The following is a 17,593-nucleotide window of genomic DNA, read 5'->3' as shown; positions in this document are numbered from 1 at the left end:
CACAATAAATTCGCTTTTTAAATCGTTTTTTTAGCTCTAATTAACTAATTTAACGTTTTAAGACATTAAATTAGCTAATTCGACAATATTTAATAGTATTAATATGTTTTTAAAACTATCTAGCAAGAGATATTCCCGGGAAGCTCCACCTCTCTATAGTAAGTCTATGGAAGACGTTCTTCCTGTTAATTGGCTTTAAAATTTTTGTTTCTACGCTTATTACGCTCTAATTGGTCATTTATATTATAACTGATTTAACTTTAACGAATGAGAGCTTTTTTCAGAACATGTAGTCTGGATTTTCCCGCGAAGAATCAATCCACGTGATTAAAGTTATTATGTAAACAAACGTTAAAAAATAGCTATATTCATTATTTTAAAGCGTAATTTTTCTAGTTTTCATGTTATTTGACTCTATTTAGACAAGAAGATATTTTATCAAAATCTTCCAGCTGAAAAATTTTCCGGGAAACTCATTACTTCCGGATATTGCGTAATCGCAGGAAAAAATTAACTAATCATTTATTATAGGTTATTATTATATAAAACGTTGAAAAAATATGTAAAAAGTGTCAAATATTCACTCTTATAAAAGTATGTTGATAATCTTTGACCTACAAATACCCGAGCCACTCCCCACTCCCCTCTCCCCGCAGGGTAATTAGAGACGTAGTGTAAATAATGGCAATAACTTCTCCCCCGCTTTAGCTAGAGAGCTGCGGTTTGTTTTGTTTAAAAGAAGACAGATGTGTCTAACGAACAGATGTACAAAGTTCAGCGAATCTCTGTAAATTAATTTTTTTTTCTATTGTTCGTGAACGTCGAAATTTTAATATTATTTTAAATTTGTATTAAACTAAAAATTAAACAATCGTAAACTGCAATATGTTTTTAATCAAAGACAAAAAACAGATTAAATATAGCGCGATTTTGAAGCGAAATATCTCGATTTAAAAAATTATCCAAAAATTCAAAAAATGCGCCGCACGACGGATTCCATTCAATTTTTTTCTGTAGATAGATCGCATGTAAAGGGTTAAAAACTTTTAGGAAATAAGGTCCATCATCAGGGGAACTAAAAACAAAATTACTTTTTTTAATGTGTTGTTAAAATACACAGTGTCAAAAAAAATAATAACTACTCTACAAATCATTGATAAATTGTGACAATTTTATGTCAACATCCAAAACTGATTCCAAATCAAATCATCATTATATCTGAGGACTTATGTTAAGAAAAAATATATGCAATTGTAATTACTGTATTGCATCTTGATATCAATACACAACTTTAACAATTAACACAAACTGAAAAACTATAGATCTAAATATCAAAAACTTCCAAACACCTTAAATCCAGTTCAGAACAAAATTTATTGATGGAACTAACATTTTCAACCTTGTTAAAAGATCATCATCAGATTCTAAAGATAGAGCAACAAAAAAATAAAATAAAAAGAATTTTTGTTCTAACTTTAGAACATGATGATGACCTTTAAACAAGGTTGAAATTATTATTAGTTTCATCAATAAATTCTGTCTGTTCTAGATTTAAGGTGTTTTGGAGAATTTCTGATACTAATTACAACCAGTATTTATGATGATTATTGTTTTCTTATAAATCTTATGTGAACTGATGTTAAGTTAATTTTATGCTATCTCTGAGGAGTAAATTTAGCTATTTATGAACATAAAACAAATATTTACAAAATTGTTCTATGTCTAATAATAATAATAATTGATGGCAAGTTCTCAAACATTGCAATTTTCAATTAAAAATATATAAATAAATAATCTCCACTTTAACTTAGTGAAATTACTTTTTTATAATCAATACAAAGTTCTCAATATGCAGAAAAAATAAATAAGCTTGTTTTTGAGACTGCTTATATAGAAAATACACACTATAAAACATTATTTAACTAACTTTGATAAGTTTGTTAATTAGTGAAAAAGGTATGTTAGTCATCAAAAATTTAAAATCAGATAAACAGAATTTTTATGTATACACATAGTTTCTACCTGGATTATTATGAGTAAACACACTCCAGCTCCTATATCAGCAGGATCACCATACATTCCAGTCATAACATATACAATAGCTTGTCCAATTGTGATTACCATTCCAAATACTAAAATTATAATAAATAATAAAAAGTTGCATATTAATACTGTATATTCTTAAACTACAGAAATAATTCACATAATATTTAATAAAAAATGAAAAATGTATGTTTAAATAATTAAAATATTTGGATTTTACATTTTTTTACATTGATTATTATGAGATAAAATGTACACAATATCCAATATTTTATTTTCTGATTTTATGATAAATTTATAAATTTATTGCTATTTTAATTTTTCAATCATAACCTATTTCTGTAAACAGAAAAGAATTATAATAAAAAAAATTAAATGTACGAAAATTTTTCAGCTAATTATAAAGGAAAAAGTGAGTTTCCTTTTTTATGTCCCAAAGATAGCAAGAAAGATTAATTGACCTTAACCAACAGAATATAATGTTATTTACAATATTTTGATCATTGAGCAGAACTCAGAGCCAGACAGAACAAGTACTGTTGCCTCCTAAATACACATTACACTACATAATGAGCTCTTGTAATAGTATCTAAACACTCAAAGATCCTTAACTTATACTATCTTTCAGAATTATTTTCTTTACAATAAAAATAAGCATATAAAAATAAGTTATTAAAACTGGTATTTTTATATAATAATACAAATACAAATACTTTATTGTAATAAGAAATTTCTTGTTACAGGGGGTTAGCTTTAGAGAATTACAAAAAATACAATTACTTATTGAAACATATTTTTTTTAAATATCTTGTTACATAAAATTTGCTAAACATAACATATTAGTCATTCAATTTACATATCATATTTCAAATTCTTTAAAATATGAACAAAAAAGTAATGAATATTATACATCTTATACTATGGAATTTTTTCTTGATTGGTTCTGAAGTTTTCTTCTTAATTTAAATCAAAAAACTCTTTTAATTTGAATTTACATTACGCTTCTTCAATCTTTGGACACTCAGTAAGAATATAATAAATGATTTATAAAAATGATTGTAAAGAACAAGTAGAACTTACATACCCGCTGGCAGAAGAAGTTTAATAAATTAGTGGTAATTATATCCATTCCAGGAGCTGTTTTCGTTTTTAATTTACGAATTGATATATCCAGTTCTTCGATAGATATTGGAATATCTAAACTTTCATTGAAAGAAATTTTTTATATCGGCATAAGGAAGACTGTAATTCCTGTAAATCTGTTAATAGAGTTATCCATTTAAAAGAATCTATTTGCATTGATTGATCACAATTGAAACATCGTAATTTCTTAATCGTAAACTTTAAAAGTTCACTGTTTTTATTTTCTAAGATTATTTGTTGAATTTTTTTATAGTAATTTGATTTCTTAGATTTTAATAGATTGAAATACAAATTTTTGGCTTAACGATATTGACTGAATACCGTTGATGTAGATAATTTTTAAACTGAAGTAATGCTTTAATAATTTTCATTCTTAAATTCTTATATCCGGTATAAACTTTCATTATTATTATGTGCTGCAGGCAAGGGACTTAATAATTGAGACTCAACAATACGTAAATCTTGAATAGGAGTGTTTAAATTGATCATATGTCATTGCGGAGTATTCTCAGAAGTAAAATACGGGGTAAAAGAATCCAAGTATACCAGCCCCTCCAACACATAGCTATACGTCAAAGAATAATTGCCCAACAGTATAGTATCACCTCGGAGTTTTGGATATTTACCTGCTTTCCTTAACTCGCTTAAAAAAGGAATTAATTGTTTACGTCTTAATCTAGATCTTTTTATAAGATCCTGTGAAATTTGAGTTTCTTTCCATACGTTCGATAGGTTTTGCTGTTTCATTTTTATAAAACTCGAATATATATAATCTCTTATTTGGGTATTTTTAATAATTAATTTAATTGTTGGATACTGTGATTTAGTTATTGGAATAATCGCTATTAAATCATCCATTGTAACTTCATGTAATTCTAATGATTCATTAATAAGATTAAACACTTCTAGCTTGGTAGGATTAGTTTTACTGGGATATCTATATAACATTATATTATTTCGATGTTGCGCATTAACCATATTGTCCATTCGATATTGCATACTTTCATTTTCTATTTTCAAATTAGCAATTTGTTGTTCAAGATTAATTATTTGGCTATTCATTTTTTGATTCTGGACTTTAGTTTCTTGGATACTATTACGAATCTGGTCCAAATCTTCTTTGATAATAGTCATTTGACTTAATATTCTCGTATTAGAAACATTAATTAATTCAGAAATTTTATTCCATAGTGTTATACTTGATATATCAGATGAATTTTTTCCTGGCGAAGAAGATAAAAAATCATATGGCTCACCTGATAGTTGAGAACTTGGAAGTGTAGTTTCAGGGTTCAAACCTACGTTTGCAGAAGATAGTTCAGGAGAAGTTCTTTCGACGTGTAAATTGTAATCAGTAATTAACCTGGTATTAGTGGTCGAAGCAGTTTCCTTTCTACTAGTTGATTTTGACTTTTGAAGTGGTGGTCTTCCTCTTTTAATTGGCGAGCGTTGCATATTAATTATGTTGATAATTTTTCCAACAACTTATAATGTTAACACACAGCCCAAACAAATAAAATTTTAACGTAAAATTATTAAACAGGATACATTCTTTACCTGTATTTGAAGTGAGTAAAAAAACGCGCCAGCAGCTTCGGCAGACAGAAGTGCCCCCGCCATTTTTATATATTTATTAATATATTATTTCATATTTTATAAAAAGCTTTTCTTCATCTTCTTCACATAATGCTTGATTTTTTTTATTTTATATAAAACTGATGTAATCATAAAATAGTACATGCTAAAATTTTCATAATAATTAAATAAACTGAAGAAAATTGAATTGTCATTCAGTTTAGTACAGACTATTTTAATTATTTAAAAATTTTAATCTAATAATAATATTAATATATTCATAATATTAACATAAATATTTAATTATGTATAAAATAATTTAATAATTATATTAAATTATTGCTGAAAAACATTTATAAACATAGAAAGTTAAACTGTCATACATTTTTGAGCTCCATTAAAAAGTGCTCTATCCTTAGGAGTGTCTCCAACTTCAATGATTTTAGCTCCAGCAAGAAGTTGCATGATGAGCCCAGATGTAACAATGGGAGAAATGCCTAGTTCCATCAATGTTCCACGATTTGAAGCTAAAATAACTCTCATCCAATAAAATGGATCAGCTGAATCAGATGACATAATACCAAATAAAGGTATCTGAAATTAAAATTTTGTAACATGAAAGCAAATACAACACACACATATTTTTTTATTTATTTGAAAATTTAATGTAGTGTTTTCCTTAAATAAGTTGTTCTGTATAGCCATAGATAATTTAAAAAATATAAATAATCTAATTTAGAATCAAGTAATAAAAGGTACATAAAATCAAATATTTTAAGAAAATCTTGAAGTAAAAAATACAGATAATAAACTGGTTAGCTTTTATAACATATTGTTAAATTGTTTGGTTGTATATACAGTAGAGCGTTGTTTAGAGAGTTTATCCAAATCAATTGGGGACTGAGATTGTTCAGATAACTTATTTTTCGGATAACTGATTATGTACGAAAAAATATATTAACCTATCCCGTGTTGAAAATTTTCTCTGTTGCGTGTCGCTTTGCGTTGAACTTTCCTTGATGTTCAGCCTAATGTAAACTTTTTAAAATAATAATCGTGGCTATTGTATCATTAAAAATTGTTTCTTTATTTTTTACAAACAAAATAAATATATTGAAAAATATAAAAACAAAAACAATTATACTTTAGAAGTTGATCTAGTATCAAAAATGTTTGATTCAGCTCGACACACAGTCCTCAGAAAAACACCACACAAAAGTGCCAGTGATGCCAGCTAAAACACACGTATCAACAAAAAAAAATTGGAGTAGCCCAAGATATAGCCAAAGATTGCAGCGCCACAACACTAATGAAAATTTAAATTTGCCAACAGGAATTCTTTCGAATAACCGACTTTCAGATAAACGATGCTCTACTGTAGTAATATAAGGTGTCATTCCAAATTTAAGCAGGAAAAAATAATCTGGCTGTTTAGTTATATGATGCAATATAAAGTAAGAAGTTATATCATATAACTTCTAACTTTAATTTTATCTATTATAGATAGAATAATTACTATGTTTTTTATAATTTAGGTTTAATAATTTTTTAATAGATATTTCTGTATTTTTAAATGTTTTTGCTTCACTGAAAAATAAATATAAGTGTATACACTCATCTAAATTGAGAAATATATAAAGCAACTCAGTTTATATGTATTAATACAAGAAATATAATTGAGAAAAAAATTAATTTTATCAGCAACTTAAATGTTTTATAATGTTTTACTTAAGATTTGAAAATGTTTGATTTTAGTTAAATTAAGCACATGGAATATAAATTCCCTTTCTTTAGTTCTTTGTGTGATAAATTTTGTTGAACTTATTTATGTTAAGTTTAAATTTTATGACAAATACATAAAAATATATATTTTAAATCTACTCACATAGTTAAATACATAAATTTTTTTCATATTTTCAGTTGTACTTTCCCATAAATATTTATTATTATTCAGTTCTTAGATTTTGAAAATCTAATGTATAATAGTCATTATGTAAGAAGGCAAATTGTCTGAAATTATGGACTGTATTACAATCTCAAAGATTAAAAATATTGGCAATTTCTGCAAAATGTAATTTTGCAGAAATTTCAGGGTTTTATTTTTTTATTAAGCCAATTATTTTGAACAAGATCATTAGTAAATAGTGTATATCAGGAGAGTTGGGAGGTTATGGATATGGGGATATGGACCTCCTTAACCAATCCACAATCCCGGAAAAGTGGCATGTAATCACTTTGTTAGTGTCTCCATCATGTTGGTAGAAAATGGCATTGTCAAGAACTACATCTGTGAGCAGTGGTCCAACATGCTCTACTAAGAGTCCCAAATACTTTGGGAGTTTGCCACCAACAAAAATGCCCAAGAACTTGGTCAAGTAATCCAGCCAAATGTTAACACTGCTGACATTGAGTTTAGTAGTTTACCTTCAAAAAGGAAAAAAAAAAAAAATACTTCAGCCATGAAACATTCTCCTGGGAATGGTAGTGTCCAAGATCCACAAACATTTCTACAAAGTTTATCCTAAAATTGTAGTTTATAGGAAAAGATCTTGATAACATTGAGACTTGTATGGATAATAATAGAACCTCTTGAGAATCATATGCATATAGGTTGACTCAATTCCTGCCTCCGGAGCCATATGGAAGTAGTTGGGTTTACTGTGAATCTGGCTATGATGTTGTAGCTGCATTGTCTGTTGTACAACTCACAAGATTCCCAGGTTTTGGTGCATCATCCAAGTCATTTGTGTGTCAAAATTTAGCTACCATTCTTAAGATTGTAGTATGTGGGAGATAGGACTGATTGGAATGTAATGCATGGAATTATGCCATAATATCTCTTGTGCTGCATTCTTGAAGGTAAAGTTATCATATCTTGCTTGTCTCTACCTTTGTATATCTCATTCTATCACAAACTAGGTAAATTTTGTCAACCTAGGAGCCCATGATGACATTAAGAATGTCATCCAGCAAAGCATTGATGAAGTCAATTCTTTGCTGGATGGCATTCTTGCTTCTATGGTGTGTTATTTTCTGAATACCCAGTATATAAAACATACTTTCAAAACATTAAAATAAGAATAAAGCAAATTACAGCATGTGTTAAGTTTTAAAAATTCTGAGTAAAATAGGAGAAAAAACCATTCAAAAGAGAATTTATGTTGAAAACAAAGTGAAAACACTTACTTGACAACAAACTAAAAATATGAATAATGTTATAGCTGTCCATAGTACTTTCTCTCTGAATTGAATCTAAAATAGATAATATATTATTATTATGTGATATTTATATTTAATAGTCAAAAATATTTAATAGTTAAAAATAAATAAATAAATATCTCACTTTTCTTTCAGGTTTTGCAACTTCGGGCAATATTCCACAAAATGGTTTTATCACTTCCAGGAATTTTACTATTAATAAAATAATATATAGTTTTTATTTAATAATATTAATTTTAAAATTATCATCATCATCTAAAATGTGAATGACGTTTATAGTTTATTGAAAAATAAATCATTTTGTTTTATGTTTTGACTTCAATTATTTACTGATGTAGAATTCCCATTTGACACTATACATTATTTTTTGCAATTTTTCAAAATTATCAGAATGTTATAACAGTATATCTTTGGTGGAGTTTGAAAATGCAAAAAATTTCTTTAATAAATAGTGAAGTGGTTGACAAAATATAAGTAACAATGCAGAGTAGGATGTGTACATTTTTAGTTTACAATAAGCCTTATCTTCCTCTAATAGACAATGTACTTGCTATTTGAAGACACTCACTATACTATTTACTAGAATAAATACAATATATATGCCAGACATAAATATGAATAATTTATGCCAAGTATGAATAATATACTTAGATTTATGTTATAGTATATAAACTGGCATATCTTACTAATATAGTAGGTTAGGTTCCAGGCAACCTCTCTAAAGTAAATATCACTTTAAAGCTAAACAACTTTCTTTTCATTGGTTGCTGCATATAAAAGCCTAAAAAGATATGTATACTGTCATTTATTGTGTGTGTAATAGTTTTAGGCATAAAAAACAATGCAAAAGTAGTAATAATAAATGAAAACGCAAGAAAACTCCTCAAATAACAAGATAAATACCAAAAATAAACATGAATATAATTAAAAAGTGCTGTTTTAGCAAATCACTGAAGTGGAAAACTTTAAAGCAAGGTATGCCTAGATTGGCTAATTTATAAATGTTACCTATTTTAAAATTTTGTTAAAACTAAAATCACCAAGTCACAATAAAAAATTTAGATTTTATTAAAGCTATCAACAGATTTATAATTCTATACATTAAAAGTATATTTAAGAAAATCTTCATAAAAGTTTATTATACACTGATAAGTCTTATTGTTTCACTGATTACAGTTTATCACATCGCAAATAAATCAATTATTAATGAGGTTAAATATAAAATATGAACAACATTAATAACTAAAATAAATAAGAGTAACATGATGTACAGATCAGAAAACATCATTTTGCAAAACTGAATAACCGACTACAAATGAACATTTAAATTCTAAGATATTGATATTAGAAAACAATGCTTTTAATTCTTACAATACTATAAGTAATACAGTCAGTTTAAATCATTGCCATTCTCCTTGTGAGCAAAGTATATAGTAATAGTAATAAGTCTCTTGCCAGTCATCATCTTGCTGTGGTCAGAGCTCAGTAATTCTGATGAAACACACAGAGTTATGCCAGCTGGAGCATCTGCTCCTGGTAGGTTCAACCCATGCCAGTGAGGTCTGTAAGGAGAAATGAAGCCAAGAATGACTGAACCCACATCTATGGAGATTAACCATGTGATAACATAATCAAAGCATAATATTGGCTTGAACGTCATTTAACAAGGTCTGCACTTGTGGATTAGGCAGAAAGCTCACATTCAAAAATATGTCACTGTCTCCTTAGCCACCAGTGGTGAAAGCAGCACTGGTCCAAGTATGGCTACTGCAATGCAAACACCAGTTGTGGGAAACTGACCAAACACTGATGTTTCTGAGGTAGTCCAATCACAGACCACTAAGGCAGCTAAACCATGCCAATGGATGAAATTGACATTGGAAATGAACAAGTTTATCATCCATACTTATTATGCAGTGCAGTCACAGTAGTAACCTATCATGGACTAAAATTGCATCCACAGATAGATGCAAATAAATCAAAAACACTCCAGAAGCCTGGCTGGCAAAGAAGATTAGAAACACAAATAAACAATAATTACACAACAGCAGGCTAACACAATATGCTAATATCAAAACATCATCTAAATTAATGAAACTAAAAAATAATTTTTTTAAAGAATATTAAAACACACACAAAGCATGAACAATACAATGTCCACCATCACAGAATATATTGACACACTCAAACAAAAACTTGCAGCCAAAGCATGACAACTCAAACATTACAAAATTTGCTCTGTACGGAAACAACAAAAGTGATTTATAATGAAAAATCTTCTACAGGCAAATTAATACCAAATCCACTACTGATTCCCAACACAATGGCATGCCAACTGAAGAATAGAGAGGTTGAGGCGCACGTTTTAAACGTGTAAACGTGTACATGTGACGTTTGGCGCCGCTTTCCCGTAAGCCTAAAAGTTTGACAATGGTGTTTGGATAGTCGGTGGAATCACGCTCGACATTTCAAACACCATCGTCAAACTTTTAGGCTTACGGGAAAGCGGCGCCGAACGTCACAAGTACACGTTTACACGTTTAAAACATGCGCCTCAACCTCTCTAATAACTCACAAATTATTGGTCTTCTCTTTGGTCTAATGCTGTCAAGCATAATGCTGATACAAACTTGATCAAAGAGGAGAGCAAGGACATACAGGACACACCTAGTATGCACTGTGTTGAAATAAATGCACAAGACATCCATTGCACAATGCAGAAAGCACACAACTGGACAACACCTGGTGTAGACAACATTTACAGTTTCTGGTACAAACAATTCACATCCCTGCACCTGAAACTAGTAAAAATTTAACTTTTATAACCATCAACAATCCACAAGACATGCCAAATTTTCTCATGCAGGGCATCACCCACATGAAACCAAAGACCTTGCACAATACAGACTGATGTCTTCCAACAATTAACAAGATTCTTATCTCTTGCATTGCAAACAAAATATACTGTACAATCATATTGATGTACACATCATTCCTGTAGAACAACAAAAAGGCTACAAAGAAAAATTACTCATTGATTCTGTTATCCTGCAGCAAGTTCATAAGAAACACAAACATATACATTTATACATTGATTACAGAAAAGCATTCGACAGTGTTCTCCATACTTGAAACTTCGACATTGTTCTCCATTCTAATTTTGTAGATGAAAAGTGTGTGCGTGCAGCAGTCAAGTGGAAAACAACATTACATCTTAACCTTCATAACACTCACATAAAAACAAATCAAATATACATCAAGCAAAGAATTTTTCAAAAAAATTCCTTGAGTCCTCTTTGGTTCTACCTTGCACATAATCTTTTATCTAACACGGAAATCAAAACACACTATGGTTACAATATCAGACACAAAACAACATTGTTCACATTATCACACCTCATGTACATGGATGATATCAAACTTTGCACATAAACACAGAATCAGCTTTATCATCTCTTATAAACTACATATACACACACACACATACTCAAATGATACATAAATAGAATTTGGTCTAGCCAAATGCAAAACACTCCACATTGAAAAAGGTGTTCTGAAGAAAGGAGACTTTAAACTCAGAAGTGGAGATACTATTGAATCCATGGAAGAGGGCAAAGTTTACAAATATTTAGGAGTCCAACAGGCCAAACTTACAGAACATGCACAGATAGGGTACATTCGTAAAGTCAAATGAGTTAAATGTGTTAGTAATGAATCGTTCTAAAAGTAGTAGTCTCGCTCAGTGCGCATGCTCCGTGGTGATGACATTTCAAACAAAACTCTAACGAAGTTCATGAAGGAAAGAGTTAGTTCACTTCATTAAGAAAATGGCACCCAATGATATAGATGTTTCTAAATCCACTCAAGTGTTTAAACTGTGAATTAAGATGTGAAATGATAGAAATAACTGTCCACCCGAAGCAATCTAAGAAAAATATTTCAGATAAGGCTGCACTAGCAACATTCATATCTTCAATTTTAGAAACAGCCATTTAGTTGTAAACGAATCATTCGAAAAGTCTAATGAAATAAGAATAACGATGACGTCATTCTCGTTTAACTCGTTCGACTTTACGAATGTATCCATAAAAAAAATTAACACTCAAATACCAGAACAGATTACATACAGTTCTAAGAACACACCTAAATGCAAAACATACTATTAAAGCTATTAATACATATGTTGTTCCTGTACATGTTAGTACTGGGACAAAACTTATTCTTTTGGAGTTATACACTTGATACACACAGATCTCAAGCAACTCCAAAAGAAAAAAAAACACTAAGCATAAACAGTATCATGTGAAATCATCCATAGAAAGACTAACTCTTCCTCGTAAAGAAGGTAGCCATGTCTTGACTAATACAGTTAACTTGCACTACAAACAAATTCCGACACTGCAGGAGTTTTTCTACAAAAAACAAGAAACATCAAAATTACATAAAGCTATAAGTCTAAATAACATAAGACACTATTAAGCAGTCATGAGCCCAAAAGGCATTTTATGGCAGGCTTGCCTATGACCTAGCTCAGGATTATGTCAACAAAACTGCATCAAACTACTGGCTGACTAGAGGCTGTCTGGAGAGGGGGAGAGGTTTATGAGTACAATTCAAAATCAGGTCAAACACTAAAAACTACAGAAAACACATCCTGAAGAATACATCACTCACAAATGACTCTTGCAGAAAATGCCAGAAACAATACAACATATAGGCATAATCAAGTAGCAAATATAATACACCAAGAGCTTGCACAGTACAGATTATTAAACATTCAGGTACCATACTATAAATATACTCCAAAAGCAGTATTAAAAAACGACACACAAAATATTCTATAACAGAGCCATATTCACAAATAAAATAATTCATCACAACAAACCTGATATCACATTCAAATGCAGTAAGATCACTTATATAATAGACATTGCCATTCCAAACACTCATAACATGAAAAATGCATACACTGAAAAAATAAACAACTAAACTCCACTTGTCCAAGAAATAAGGCAGCTGTGAGGATGGATAAGATATTTATTGTACCTGTTATCCTCTCCTCTACTGGTGTTATACCAAATAAACTACACAAAAGTCTAGAAACATTACATTAATAAAAACACATACATGGCACTACAGAAAGCTGCAAAACTGAACATGCCTCATTGGTAGGAAGTTTCTAGATGTTGACAGACACCAATAACACAGCTTAGGGTTACACTTGTTTGGGGAGCTAGCTATGCCTTGACCTTTAGTCTGGCATAGCACTTGCCACCTGTATCAACTGAGTATGACATTTGCAACATAATAATAATAATAATAATAATAAACAACACTGAAACATACACATGGCATAAAACAACACAGAAACATACACATGGCATATATAGACTACAGAAAAGCATTCGACAGTGTTCCACACAGTTGGCTGCTACATATTCTACACATGCACAATATACATCCATCGCTCATTGCATTCTTCCAAAACACTATGCAGCACTGGAGAACAACATTATATCTCAGGGTTAGTAACACTTCCATATAAACAAACAAAATATTCATTAGGTGAAAAATTTTTCAAGGAGATTCCTTGATTCCTCTCTGGTTCTGCCTAGCCCTGAACCCATTATCCAGCATGTTAAACAACACACAATATGGCTACAATATCAGACATGAAAAGACAACACAGTTTACGCTGTCACATCTCATGTACATGGACGACATAAAACTTTACGCATCCACACAAAACAACTTCAGCAGCTCCTACAAATCACACATTCATACACCAAGGACATACAAATGGAGTTTGGCTTAGACCAGTGTTTCTCAACCTCTAACGAATCGTCGTCCCTTTCAATGTAGTATCGCCCCCTTCACTTCAAAATTCCGATGCCGAGGGCCAAGGCTAATGCCAAATTCGTACTGTATTGAATAGACTAGTATAATGTTGTTTGTTTAATTATTGTACAATATAACAAATAAAATAGCTAATTATTCTTAATATAATGTTTTATTTACTATATCGCCCAAAATTTTTTTTTGCCTCCCCAAAATATAAATTGTCACTAATTGCCCCCTCAACATGGAAAAACGCCCACTTGGGGGCAATATCGCCCCCGTTGAGAAACACTGGCTTAGACAAATGCAAAACACTTCACGTAGAAAAGTTCTGAAGAAAGAAGATTTTGCACTTGGAAATGGAGATGTTATTGAATCCATGGAAGAGGGCGAATTCTACAAGTATTTAGGATTCCAACAGGCCAAACTAACAGAACATACACAAATAATGCAGATTAATTAAAGAATACCAAACTAGGTTAAATGCTATCCTCAGAACACAGTTAAATGCAAAACACACAGTTAAAGCAATAAACACATATGTTGTCCCAGTTATCACATACACTTTTGGAGTTATACATTGGACTCACACAGATCTTGAGCAACTCCAAAGGAAAACAAGAACAACACTTACTAAGCATAAACAACATCCTAAATCTGCCACAGAAAGATTAACCCTTCCACGTAAAGATAGCAGATGTGGCCTGATTGACATAGTTAACCTTCACTACAAACAAATACAGTCACTGCAAGAGTTTTTCTACAGGAAACAAGAAACATCACAATTACATAAAGCAGTTACTCTAGCAGACTCAAATAACACACCATTAAATTTGCAGTCACATCATACAGGTATAACACAACACACAAAAAGCATAGACACCATTAAGCAATCGTGGGCTCAAAAGTCACTCCATGGCAGGCATCCTTACGACCTGGCCCAGGATTTTGTTGACAAAACTGCGTCAAACAGCTGGTTAGATCGGGGATGCCTCTTTGGGGAGACGGAAGGATTCATGATTGCCATACNATTAAACAATCGTAAACTGCAATATGTTTTTAATCAAAGACAAAAAACAGATTAAATATAGCGCGATTTTGAAGCGAAATATCTCGATTTAAAAAATTATCCAAAAATTCAAAAAATGCGCCGCACGACGGATTCCATTCAATTTTTTTCTGTAGATAGATCGCATGTAAAGGGTTAAAAACTTTTAGGAAATAAGGTCCATCATCAGGGGAACTAAAAACAAAATTACTTTTTTTAATGTGTTGTTAAAATACACAGTGTCAAAAAAAATAATAACTACTCTACAAATCATTGATAAATTGTGACAATTTTATGTCAACATCCAAAACTGATTCCAAATCAAATCATCATTATATCTGAGGACTTATGTTAAGAAAAAATATATGCAATTGTAATTACTGTATTGCATCTTGATATCAATACACAACTTTAACAATTAACACAAACTGAAAAACTATAGATCTAAATATCAAAAACTTCCAAACACCTTAAATCCAGTTCAGAACAAAATTTATTGATGGAACTAACATTTTCAACCTTGTTAAAAGATCATCATCAGATTCTAAAGATAGAGCAACAAAAAAATAAAATAAAAAGAATTTTTGTTCTAACTTTAGAACATGATGATGACCTTTAAACAAGGTTGAAATTATTATTAGTTTCATCAATAAATTCTGTCTGTTCTAGATTTAAGGTGTTTTGGAGAATTTCTGATACTAATTACAACCAGTATTTATGATGATTATTGTTTTCTTATAAATCTTATGTGAACTGATGTTAAGTTAATTTTATGCTATCTCTGAGGAGTAAATTTAGCTATTTATGAACATAAAACAAATATTTACAAAATTGTTCTATGTCTAATAATAATAATAATTGATGGCAAGTTCTCAAACATTGCAATTTTCAATTAAAAATATATAAATAAATAATCTCCACTTTAACTTAGTGAAATTACTTTTTTATAATCAATACAAAGTTCTCAATATGCAGAAAAAATAAATAAGCTTGTTTTTGAGACTGCTTATATAGAAAATACACACTATAAAACATTATTTAACTAACTTTGATAAGTTTGTTAATTAGTGAAAAAGGTATGTTAGTCATCAAAAATTTAAAATCAGATAAACAGAATTTTTATGTATACACATAGTTTCTACCTGGATTATTATGAGTAAACACACTCCAGCTCCTATATCAGCAGGATCACCATACATTCCAGTCATAACATATACAATAGCTTGTCCAATTGTGATTACCATTCCAAATACTAAAATTATAATAAATAATAAAAAGTTGCATATTAATACTGTATATTCTTAAACTACAGAAATAATTCACATAATATTTAATAAAAAATGAAAAATGTATGTTTAAATAATTAAAATATTTGGATTTTACATTTTTTTACATTGATTATTATGAGATAAAATGTACACAATATCCAATATTTTATTTTCTGATTTTATGATAAATTTATAAATTTATTGCTATTTTAATTTTTCAATCATAACCTATTTCTGTAAACAGAAAAGAATTATAATAAAAAAAATTAAATGTACGAAAATTTTTCAGCTAATTATAAAGGAAAAAGTGAGTTTCCTTTTTTATGTCCCAAAGATAGCAAGAAAGATTAATTGACCTTAACCAACAGAATATAATGTTATTTACAATATTTTGATCATTGAGCAGAACTCAGAGCCAGACAGAACAAGTACTGTTGCCTCCTAAATACACATTACACTACATAATGAGCTCTTGTAATAGTATCTAAACACTCAAAGATCCTTAACTTATACTATCTTTCAGAATTATTTTCTTTACAATAAAAATAAGCATATAAAAATAAGTTATTAAAACTGGTATTTTTATATATTTATACAAATACAAATACTTTATTGTAATAAGAAATTTCTTGTTACAGGGGGTTAGCTTTAGAGAATTACAAAAAATACAATTACTTATTGAAACATATTTTTTTTAAATATCTTGTTACATAAAATTTGCTAAACATAACATATTAGTCATTCAATTTACATATCATATTTCAAATTCTTTAAAATATGAACAAAAAAGTAATGAATATTATACATCTTATACTATGGAATTTTTTCTTGATTGGTTCTGAAGTTTTCTTCTTAATTTAAATCAAAAAACTCTTTTAATTTGAATTTATATTACGCTTCTTCAATCTTTGGACACTCAGTAAGAATATAATAAATGATTTATAAAAATGATTGTAAAGAACAAGTAGAACTTACATACCCGCTGGCAGAAGAAGTTTAATAAATTAGTGGTAATTATATCCATTCCAGGAGCTGTTTTCGTTTTTAATTTACGAATTGATATATCCAGTTCTTCGATAGATATTGGAATATCTAAACTTTCATTGAAAGAAATTTTTTATATCGGCATAAGGAAGACTGTAATTCCTGTAAATCTGTTAATAGAGTTATCCATTTAAAAGAATCTATTTGCATTGATTGATCACAATTGAAACATCGTAATTTCTTAATCGTAAACTTTAAAAGTTCACTGTTTTTATTTTCTAAGATTATTTGTTGAATTTTTTTATAGTAATTTGATTTCTTAGATTTTAATAGATTGAAATACAAATTTTTGGCTTAACGATATTGACTGAATACCGTTGATGTAGATAATTTTTAAACTGAAGTAATGCTTTAATAATTTTCATTCTTAAATTCTTATATCCGGTATAAACTTTCATTATTATTATGTGCTGCA

General features: G+C 29.4%; 1 protein-coding gene across 1 annotated transcript in view; it reads right to left on the bottom strand.

The window, feature by feature from the left end:
• The window catches only part of LOC111631285 (protein transport protein Sec61 subunit alpha), a 38,547-nt gene that overhangs the window by 11,863 nt on the left and 9,091 nt on the right, over positions 1-17,593 (bottom strand). Inside the window, exons 2-5 of the mRNA XM_023375502.1 lie at positions 8,105-8,172; positions 7,948-8,013; positions 5,145-5,355; positions 2,023-2,132 (exon numbers count right to left, since the gene is read on the bottom strand). Coding sequence (XP_023231270.1) covers positions 2,023-2,132; positions 5,145-5,355; positions 7,948-8,013; positions 8,105-8,172 — 455 coding nt within the window. The remainder of the gene's footprint in view (positions 1-2,022; positions 2,133-5,144; positions 5,356-7,947; positions 8,014-8,104; positions 8,173-17,593) is intronic.

This window comes from Centruroides sculpturatus, unplaced genomic scaffold (genome assembly GCF_000671375.1).
Source record: "Centruroides sculpturatus isolate CEXI.00-Female unplaced genomic scaffold, Cexi_2.0 scaffold443, whole genome shotgun sequence".
Taxonomy (NCBI): domain Eukaryota; kingdom Metazoa; phylum Arthropoda; class Arachnida; order Scorpiones; family Buthidae; genus Centruroides; species Centruroides sculpturatus.
The sequence above is the reverse complement of the archived record's forward strand: the minus strand, read 5'-3'. Positions and strand labels throughout refer to the sequence as shown.